Source organism: Abrus precatorius, unplaced genomic scaffold, assembly GCF_003935025.1.
Source record: "Abrus precatorius isolate BTA unplaced genomic scaffold, Abrus_2018 Scaffold2, whole genome shotgun sequence".
NCBI lineage: Eukaryota > Viridiplantae > Streptophyta > Magnoliopsida > Fabales > Fabaceae > Abrus > Abrus precatorius.
The window spans coordinates 15,235,736-15,247,028 of NW_020874362.1; the positions used below are offsets into that span (position 1 = coordinate 15,235,736).

The 11,293-nt window shown below is 36.9% G+C and overlaps 1 protein-coding gene and 1 non-coding gene across 2 annotated transcripts; one reads left to right on the forward strand and one right to left on the reverse strand.

Annotated features, from left to right (window-relative positions):
- Nucleotides 1-435: 435 nt before the first annotated feature.
- Nucleotides 436-2,970, reverse strand: LOC113860194 (uncharacterized protein K02A2.6-like; the record flags this gene model as incomplete). Its single annotated transcript, XM_027492869.1, has 3 exons — nt 436-1,349; nt 1,470-1,601; nt 1,989-2,970. Coding segments are annotated over 3 exons (2,028 nt in total), but the record flags the coding sequence as incomplete, so codon positions are not given.
- Nucleotides 2,971-5,191: 2,221 nt separating this feature from the next.
- On the forward strand, nt 5,192-5,298 carry LOC113860316. Its single transcript, XR_003503770.1, has one exon. It is a non-coding gene; the product is annotated as a small nucleolar RNA R71 (small nucleolar RNA).
- Nucleotides 5,299-11,293: the final 5,995 nt, after the last annotated feature.

Genomic DNA, 11,293 nt, shown 5'->3' on the forward strand with positions numbered 1-11,293 from the left:
TGAATCTCAGTTCAAGTATCTCAATTATGCCTCAGAAAATCAGATTCAGTGGACTATTCACATACATTATGCAGAAACTTCCAGAAATTGGTAAAATCAGATTATGCAGAATCTTAAACTCTTAACTACACATTCACCTCATCAATTCTCAGATTAAACAAACAAATGCACCTCAGAAACTCAGATTCAGCAATATTTGTGTAGAATTTTTGCAGCATATCAGAAATTTACAAAACAATAATATGCAAAATTCTAAAAACACTATAGAAAGCTTAAACTAGGTTAGAAATGTGAGTTGCCTCTCACAAAGCGCTTCTTTAATGTCACTAGCTTGACATTAGTTGTTCCTCACTCAAGAGGAACCAATTTCAAGCATGATATGTTTCTTGCAAACTCTTCTCCATGATAGATCTTCAGTCTTTGGCCATTGACCTTGAATTCCCTCCCTGTTTTCTTATCTTCTATAAGAATTGCTCCAAAGGGAGAGGTTTCCTTTATTAAAAATGGTCCAGACCATCTAGATTTCAATTTCCTTGGGAACAATTTTAACCTTGAATTGAATAACAGCACTTGTTGGCCAGTTCTGAAATCTTTTGGCAGAATGAACTTGTCATGGATTCTCTTGGTTCTTTCTTTGTACAACTTTGCATTCTCATATGCTTGCTGTCTGAATTCCTCCAATTCATGCAGCTGCAGAACTCTCTTCCTTCCAGCATTTGACAGATCAAAATTAAGCCATTTTGTAGTCCAATATGCTCTATGTTCCAACTCTAGGGGTAGGTGACAGGCCTTTCCAAATACTAACTGATATGGAGACATACCAATTGGAGTTTTAAAAGCAGTTCTGTATGCCCACAATGAATCATCCAGCCTCTTTGACCAATCCTTCCTTGAGCTGTTCACTACCTTCTCCAGAATTTGCTTGATTTCTCTATTTGAAACCTCCACTTGTCCACTTGTTTGTGGATGGTAAGGAGTAGCAACCTTATGCTTCACACCATATTTCATTAATACAGCTTCAAGATACTTGTTGCAGAAGTGAGTACCTCCATCACTTATTAGCACTCTAGGCACACCAAATCTTGAAAAAATGTTCTTTCTTATAAAAGAAATCACTACCTTTGCATCATTTGATCTGGTGGGAATTGCTTCTACCCATTTAGACACATAATCCACTGCCACTAGAATGTATTCGTGTGAAAATGATGGGGGAAATGGTCCCATGAAATCAATCCCCCATACATCAAACAATTCCACTTCTAAGATGTTGGTTAATGGCAGCTCATGTCTTCTTGAGATATTTCCAGTTCTTTGACATTTGTCACAGTTTTCTACATACCTTTTGGCATCTTTGAAGAGTGTAGGCCAAAAGAAACCTGCTTGCAACACTTTTGCAGCAGTTCTTGAACTTGCATGATGGCCTCCATATTCTGAATTATGACAATGCCATAATATCTCAGCTTACTCACTTTGTGGAATGCATCTTCTAAGTAACCCATCTACTCCAATTTTGAACAAGTATGAGTCTTCCCACACATAGAATTTGCTGTCATGTAGGAACTTCTTCTTTTGCTGCCAAGTAAACCTCTTTGGTATGAATTGAGTGGCTTTAAAATTTGCAATGTCAGCAAACCAAGGTATGTTATCCACTGCGAACAGCTTTTCATCTGGAAATTCTTCATTTATTTCCAATGATTCAGTGGTTGAACTCTCCAAGGGTAATCTGGATAGGTGGTCAGCAACACTGTTTTCTTTTCCTTTCTTGTCTTTGATCTCTAGCTCAAATTCTTGGAGGTGTAGAATCCATCTTAATAATCTGGGCTTTGCATCCTGTTTTGTCAAAAGATATTTAAGAGCAGCATGATCAGTGTATACAATCACTTTTGAACCTATTAAATATGATCTGAACTTATCAAAAGCATGTACAACAGCTAAAAGTTCTTTTTCTGTTGTTGTGTAATTCACTTGTGTAGGATTTAACACTTTGCTTGAATAATAGATAGCATGTAATTTCCTATCTTTTCTCTGTCTTAAAACAGCACCCACTGCACTATCACTTGCATCACACATGAGTTCAAAAGGTAATTTCCAATCTGGTTTTGCAAGAATAGGTGCAGAAATCAGTTTCTTTTTTAAAACAAAAAATGCATGCAAACAATTATCATCAAATATGAAATCTGCATCTTTTACAAGTAAATTACTCAAGGGTTTAGCAATCTTGGAAAAATCTTTTATGAATCTTCTATAAAAACCAGCATGTCCTAAAAAACTTCTAACTCCCTTAACATTGACAGGTGGAGGCAATTTACTAATGACTTCTATTTTAGCTTGGTCCACCTCCATTCCTTTCTCTGAAATTTTATGACCAAGGACAATGCCTTCTTGTACCATGAAATGGCACTTCTCCCAATTTAACACAAGGTTAGTATCTTGACATCTCTGCAAAACAGTGGATAGATTAGCTAAACAATCATCAAAAGAATCACCAAAAACAAAGAAATCGTCCATGAACACTTCTATGATGTTTTCTACCATATTAGAAAAAATAGAAAGCATGCATCTTTGGAAAGTGGCAGGGGCATTACACAAACCAAATGGCATTCTCCTATATGCAAAGACTCCAAATGGACATGTAAATGCAGTTTTCTCTTGATCTAAAGGATCTACAGCTATTTGATTATATCCTGAATACCCATCAAGAAAACAATAAAATGAATGTCCAGCAAGTCTTTCTAACATTTGATCTGCAAATGGTAGTGGAAAATGGTCTTTTCTAGTTGCATCATATAATTTTCTATAGTCTATGCACATTCTCCATCCAGTCACAGTCCTAGTAGGGACAAGTTCATTCTTTTCATTAGGTACCACTGTCATACCACCTTTCTTTGGAACAACTTGGACTGGACTTACCCAATTGCTGTCAGAAATTGGGTATATTATTCCTGCATCTAACAGCTTTATGACCTCTTTTTTAACTACCTCTTTCATGGCTGGGTTTAACCTCCTTTGTGACTGCACAACAGGTTTGAAATTCTCTTCAAATAAAATTCTGTGCTTACAAAATGAAGGATTTATACCTTTCAGGTCTGCAATACTCCAGCCAATTGCAGATTTGTGTTCTCTCAAAATTCTGAGCAATTTTTCCTCTTGTTCTTCCTTAAGTTCATTATTGATGATGACTGGATTTTCATGATTCTCATCCAGAAATGCATACCGCAAGTGTGAAGGGAGTTGTTTCAGTTCTAGCCTTTGCTTTTCTTCTTCTTTAGCATCCTTTTTCTGCTCTTCTTTCACTATATTTTCTGCAAGTTTTTGAATTGGCAGAGCTTCTAGTTGCTGCTGCACTTCCATGATATCTTCTTCATTCAGAGTTTCAGATTTGTCATTCCCTGCAGATATTATCTCTTCTAACATAGCAGTTTCATCAAAATCTTTCATATGGTGTTGTGTAATGAAAGTATCCAGTATATCTATCTTTATACATGTATTATCTTCAACTGGATATTTTAAAGCTTCAAACACATTAAATATTACCTTCTCATCTTGAACTCGAAGCATAAGTTCACCTTTTTGCACGTCTATTAAAGCTCTCCCGGTTGCAAGAAATGGCCTCCCTAGGATCAAAGGAATGTTAGAATCCACCTCCATGTCCAGAATTACAAAATCTGCAGGAAAAATGAACTTATCAACTTTAACTAATAAATCTTCAACAACTCCATATGGATAAGTGTATGATCTATCAGCTAGCTGCAGTGTAATGTTGGTAGGCTTCACTTCCTCTATTCCAAGTTTCTGCAGAACAGCTAATGGCATCAGATTTATGCTTGCTCTCAAGTCACACAATGCTCTTCCCACAGTGCAGTTTCCTATTTCACAAGGAATGCTAAATGATCTAGGATCTTTCAACTTTTGAGGAAGCTTTCTCTTGAGAATGACACTGCACTCCTCTGTCAAAGGTACTGTTTTGTCATGCTCTAGCTTCCTTTTTCCGAAAAGTAGTTCTTTCATGAACTTTGCATATGAAGGCATTTGCTCCAAAGCTTCTGCAAAAGGAATGTTAATTTGTAATTTCTTAAAGACATTCATAAACCTTTCAAATTGTTCCTCTTGTTTAGGATTTTGGACTCTTTGAGGATAGGGTAGCCTCTTGTATTTTTCTGGGTCTATTGGCTTACAAGCTTCCTCAAAGAGTTGCTTTTTGGTTTTCCTTTCAGAATTCATATGAACTTTTTCTTTTTCTTCTGAATGGTCTTTCTTCAATAGCTTAAAATTTCTTTGTTGCAGATCTTGTTCAATATTTCTTTCTACTACATCATTCACTTTCTTTTCTGCTGGTTTAGGGCTTGCAACTACAGCTCCACTCCTTGTAGTTATGGCTTGACATTGCTCTTTAGGATTGATTACTGTATTACTTGGAAATCTTCCTTCATCCCTGCTGGATAATTGTTCAGCTAATTGTCCAATCTGTGTCTCTAGTTTCTTCATGGAAGCTTCCTGGTTTTTGAAGCTTGTTTGAGTCACCTTCATGAATTGCAGCATAGTCTCTTCCATCTCAGTCAACCTCTCATTCATAGGTCTGGAAAATTTTTGATTTCCTTGAGGTTGAGTGGATGAATTCCTCTGAAAATAAGGCTGTTGTGTTGCTGGACCTGCATTAGAAAAAGGCAAATTTGAATTAGAATTCTTTGCAGCAGAATATTGATTATTCCAATTAGAATACTGCTGAGTTCTATTATTCAAAAATTGAAATCCAGGGGGATATGATGGCTGTTGTCTTTGAAAATTATTCATATAATTCACTTGTTCTTGTGGTTCACTTGTGGATGCCTCACATGCACCATTTGCATGGTTTCCTCCACAAAAATCACAACTTAGCTGACTGGCAGGCATACTCCCTGTTTGCAGATTGTTGATTTGTTGTGTTAAGGTAGCTATTTGTTCTGAAAACATTTGATTTTGTAGCTGATTTTGTGCAAGAAAAGTTTCCAGAACTTTAGCTTCATGACTAGAGTTTCTTCCTTGATTCCTTGAGTTTGAATTCTGATACATTGAAGATGCCATCATGTCAATAATCCTTTGAGCTTCTTCCAAGGACTTTGTATTTAATGAACCTCCAGCAGCAGCATCAACCATTGTTCTTGTTACTGCATTCATCCCATTATAAAAAGTCTCTAATTGCATCCAATCTGGAATACAATGATGTGGACACCTTCTAAGCAGTTCTTTGTATCTTTCCCATGCTTCATACAATGATTCTCCTTCTTGCTGCACAAAGGATGTAATTTCTCCTCTCAACTTAGCAGCTTTGGATGGAGGGAAGTACTTGGTTAAAAACTTATTCACAAGTTCTGTCCAGGTTGTGATGCTTCCTTGTGGTTGAGCTTGTAACCAGCATTTTGCTCTATCTCTCAAGGAAAAAGGAAATAGTCTCAGTCTGATGGCTTCTTCACTAACCCCATTTATTCTTATAGTGTCACATAGCTGTAGAAAATTTGAAATATGTAAGTTAGGATCATCAGAATTTCCACCAGAAAACTGATCTTGTTGGACTAAGTGTAATAAAGCAGGTTTAATCTCAAAATGGTTGGCTTGAATAGTTGGCCTGATTATAGAAGAGTTAAAACCTTGTATGTTAGGAATAGCATAGTCCCCTAATGTTCTAAATCTGTTCTGTTTTGCCATCTCTATTTCTGAATTTAGTTGTCTCAAAGATGTAGGTGTTCTTTTCACTCTAGGATTACTCTGAGATTCTGGAGAATGGACAGCTTCTAACTCACTATCACTCCCTATGGCTTTTTCTGCTCTAGACTCTTTTCTCAATCTTCTTAAGGTTATGTCTATGTCAGGATCAAAGACTAGAGTTGATTTGTTTTTGTTTTTGCCACGCATATACAATTCAAAATGAAGCAAAAGTAAACTACAAGTTAGTATTCAGAACTGCACCACGAAAATTATGCAGTAATTATCAGTAAAAGTAATTGAAACACAAGTTTAAAAGTTGCAGAATTATGCAGAATGGACAAAATGTCTAACTACAGACTACTACTACAGAAATTCAGAGAACAAAATACTCAATCTAGCTATTCTTATGTTACTAATGATATTGAAACTCTAATTTCCCCGGCAACGGCGCCAAAAACTTGTTGTTTGCAATCTAACACTAGCAAGTGCACTAGGATTGCAGCAAGTGATGAGTAAATTTAAGATCAGAATATCGTCTCCACAGGGAATTTAGGTTTCAAGTACCACTTCACAAAATTATAACCATTTGAGCCATACGAATTTTTGAAGGAGATTTGTAACATATAACAGCAATAAACCAAAGCAATTAAAGCAAAGAACTTGCAGAGAAACAGAGTATAAGATTTGTGATGAAATGAAATAGCAATGAAGGATAGTTAGGAATTTACTTCACAAGAATATCAATATCAATCCAATTAAATCCTCTGAACATTCAAGCAATTGAATAATTGACAATCAGTTTCACATATATCTAGCCAAAGGTTAATTCCTTAACTCATTGACCCTAACAATCCACTAAACCTCCCTATTCCCTTAGGTGAGATTCAATTTCAGGTTGCATTAAGAATTAGAACTATAAGATTGCAGAATCAGGTCTTCTTATCCCTAAGAAATCCCTAAACTCTGGTTGCCAATTCAGATCGAAGCAAACAATCCAATTCCCATTGGTAAAGATTCCTCTTGATTAATCAAATGAATTTCCATTCAGAGATTGCATGAAAAGCAGAATTAACAACTCAATTAATCCAAGAACTTAAAGTTCAGAAGATAAAGTCGAGTCAATACATCAATTCGAGTTCCATAAACCCCTAACTATGGGAAATTAAGCACACATTGCAACAAAAATACAGAAAGAAGAAGAAGAAGATGAAGAAGAATGCAGAGCAGCCATGGCCACGAGCTCCAATCCGATCCCTCTTCTTGGAGCTTCAAGCTTCGACCCCAATCTTCTCTCCACTCTCTCTCAACGAGACTCTAACTAACAAAACAGAAAATGAGCAAAAAGATCCCAGTTTCGCGCTTCAATCATGTATTTATAGAAACCCAGTTCTGCGCGTTGTCACTTTTCTTCACAAGAGTAACCACGCAGAAGCTTTATGTAGTGCGCGTGTTCACTTTCAAGAGCAAGAGTAACCACGCGCAACTTGCAGAGTTGAAGGCTTCTCTGGAACATTCACTTTTGTTCATAATAGTGGCAACGCAGGAGGTCAAGGGCTGCGCGTGATCACTTTCGTGAGTAATAGTAACCACGCGCAAGCTGTCTTGATACAAGTGCCTCTGGAACGCTCACTTTCGTTGGCAAAAGTGACAACGCGCAGCTCATCAGGAATGAAGTCTCTCTGGAACGTTCACTTTCGTTGGCGAAAGTGATAACGCACACTGGCAATGCTCACTCTTGTAAATAAAAGTGATTACGCACAGGCTCCTCTTCTCCTTTAGGCTCTGGAATGATCACTTTCACTAACAATAGTGATCACGCCCAGGCTGCAACCCATAATTCTTGTATTTTGGAGTCCAACATTGCCATTCTTCCCCTTCCTTCCCATTGATTCTCCCTTTCCATGACTTTTGCTCAGCTTATTCCTTGAAAACAAGATAAATTCCTTAAGAACTAAGCATAAATTCTACAAATGCGAAAATAACTACAAATTGAAATAAAACTTTCAATCATTCTCTTTTTCTGAGTTTTTCTGCTTTCTTCATATATTTTTCTTATTAAATGAGCTAGAATTATGCTAAAATATCAGTAAAAATATGGATTCATAAAAAATGTATGTTTTGATGGTTTGAATGCACTGGGCTGAGTCTGGAGGTGCCCGACCTCTGGTATGTTGTATGTTTTGTGTGGAATGGCACGGTAGAAGTGTGAATGGGTAGATTGTGGTGTAGAATGATTGAATACTAGGTGGATTGTATTGGAATCTTATGTGAAATGAAATATGTGTGTTTGTAAGTATGATGTATGGTGGAATGGTTAAGTACTATGTGGTTGTGAAGGGGTTATGTGCCATGGGTAATTGAATGAATGATGATGTGTTTAGGTGTTGGAACTATGAATGGTTCAAAGATACACTAGGGGTGTGGAAGATGGGGGCGGTAGTAATACCTTGGGGAAGAGAGGGTGGTGGTGACACCAATAGTGAGCGTGGGTGCACCACAGGTCACACACTCTCCTCCTGACTCGGCCTCTGACTAACACCTTTGCCTGGGGGGCTCAATACTGCGCAAGTTGTATCCGTGGAGCGGGAGCTATTCAGGCGACCATCTATAGCATAACTAAGTAAGTCCCTGAGGTTAAGGGCATCAGGAATCTGTGATCACAGTGCCACAGTGAGCGTGGCTACGTGTAGTGAGCGCACATGTGTTTGTGTAAATGCATGTATTTGTAATTGGTTGTCAGTGCAGTGAGCGCACCTGCCTGTGATTGTTATGTGTGCCTTGAGTGAGATAGTTCAGGTGAGTCTTATGCTTATTTATGTGCTTATGCTAAAGTAGAGGACTCACCCTTACGCTTATTTTTCAGGTAACTAAGACGATTAGTACCGGCCTCCCTGAAGGAAGGATGAATGATACTGCTATGGACTTAGAAGTTTATTTTGGAAGTTTTAATGTATATTTGAGTCCTGTAGCAAGCTATGAAACAAACTTGTAATCATTTTCTTTTAAGAACCACTTTATGAAATTGAGTTTTTGAATTACTATTGAATGAAAACTTCTATTTTGTTAACATTTTTACGAAATTCATCTTATTTAGAAATTACAATTTTAAGGTGTTACAAGAAGGGGTCTTGCTACAACGAGAAATGTCTCGCTGTAGCGAGAATGTCACGACTCTTAGGGTATTTAAGGGGTATAAGGTTGGGGAAGACACATTTCCCACCTTCCCTATCGTTTCTCTCTCTATTCTCTCAATCCCTGTTCCTTTTTCACCGATTGAATAGCCTTCAGAGCCATATGTATGTTAGATTGTACTATTGGGCTGAGCCCGAAGGTGTCTGACCTTCGGTACATTATATTGATTTGTGTGATGTATGGACTTGTTTGAAGATTTTGTGTTGAATGTATGTTTTTTGATGATTGAAGTATGTGGAAATGGGATGAATGAGGTTGTTAATGAAAAGTATTATATTATTCTTGAATGAAGATATAGTTTGATATATGAAATGCAATAATGTGACATGATGGTGGAGTTGTGAGAAAAGTGATTATAATATGGGAGTCAGAATGATTGATGGAAGTAATTATAATACAAATATTGTGCTACATCCAAAGGGTGTATTCATAATACATGTATTGTAATTATGTGGTCAAGACTCATGTATTATGACACGTTGACTTGTGAGAAGAATATGAAAAAAAATGAGAAATGTTGGTGGTAAGTATACATAGCTACAGAGATACACTGGTGGTATAGAGTCTGGAGAAGATTTGGAAAATCTTAGGAAAATGAGGGTGGTAAATGCTAAGTGTAAACGACTGTACAATGATTTACTGAAAGTGAAAGTGTAACATCCTCATTTGAAGTGAGATATTGATGAATCCATATTTTTACTGATATTTTAGCATAATTCTAACACATTTGATAAGAAAAATATATGAAGAAAGCAGAAAAACTCAGAAAAAGAGAATGAATTTAAGTTTTCTTTAAAATTGTAGTTATCTTAGCAATTGTGGAATTTTTGCTTAGGAATTAAGTTTTTAATCTTGTTTTTGTAGGAATAAATTGAGCAAGGATCATATTCATGGAAGTTTGATGACAAGGAAGAGGAAAGAAGCAAGTCTAGACTCCAAAAACACAAGACCAAGAAAGTGCAGAGTAGGCGTGATCACTATTGTCAGTAAAAGTGATCATTCCAGAGTTCAAAGAAGAAGAAAGCTTGGGCGTTATCACTTTTATCAATAAAAGTGAGCGTTCCAGAGAGGCAAATATCAGGAAAAGCTTTGCGTAACCACTATTATCAGCGAAAGTGAACGTTCCAGAGAGCCTTCAACCTAGCGAGTTGCGCGTAATCACTTTTATTCATAAGAGTGATCACGCGCAACCACTTGAGCTCTGCGTAGTCACTTTTATCAGCAAGAGTGATAGTTCCAGAGCCTTCAATATCAGGAAAGTTGCGCGTGGACACTTTTTCTCATAAAAGTGTTAACGTGCAACCATAAACCTTCTGCGTGGCTACTATTTCTCATAAAAGTGATAACGCGCAAATATGGGAAATTCTATAAATAATAGAAACATGCAGATTTTTCGGTGTGCAGTTTTATTTTTCCATTTTTCTGTTAGATCTCGTTGAGAGAGATTGTGAGAGAAGATTGGGGTCAAGTCTTTAAGCTTCCACAAAGAGGAATCGGATTGGAGCTTCTGGCCATGACTTCTTGGAGTTTTTCTTCTTCTTCTTCTTCTTTCTCTTTCTTTTCTCCCATGTCTGAGTAGTTTTCTTGTAGTTAGGGGTTTATGGAACTCGAATTGATGTATTGATTTGACTCTTGTTTCTGGATTTTGAGTTCTTGGATTAATTGAATTGTGAATTCTGTTTTTCTTGCAATCTATGAATGGAAATTCGTTTGATTCATCTTAGAGGAATAATTACCAATGGAAGTTGGATTTGCTTCTCCGATCTGAGTTAGCAATCAGAAGTTAGGGATTTCTTAGGGATAAAGAGACCTAATTCTGCAATCTTAAGGTTCTAAGTCTTAATGCAACTTGAAATTGAACTTCACCTAAGGGATTAGGGTGGTTTAGTTGCTTGTTAGGGTCAATGAGTTAAGGAATTAACCTTTGGCTATTGCTATGCGAAACTGATTGTCAATTAACCAAGTTCTTGAATGTTCAAAGGCATAATTGAATTAATACTGATATTCTTGTGAAGTAAATTCCTAACTACCTTTCAATCCATTTCTAATCTCACATTGCATTCATTGATCTGTTTTTCTGCACATTCTTCTTTACTTTTAATTGCTTTGGTTTATTGCTTTTGTATGTTACAACTCTTCTCCTAAATTCGTATGGCTCAAATGGTTATAATTTTGTGAATTGATACTTGAAATCTAATTTCCCTGTGGAGACAATATCCTGTTCTTAAAAATTACTCATTACTTGCTGCAATACTAATGCACTTGCTAGTGTTTAGATTGCTAACAACAGATATGCCTCGTTCAGGCGAGATTGCATGCCTAGGATTATACCTTTCTGGAGCATTTTCGCTCCAGCAAGACTATATTAGGTTGTCTTAACTGCTACTTTGCTAAGGCAAGATGGAGCTCGCCCAAGCAT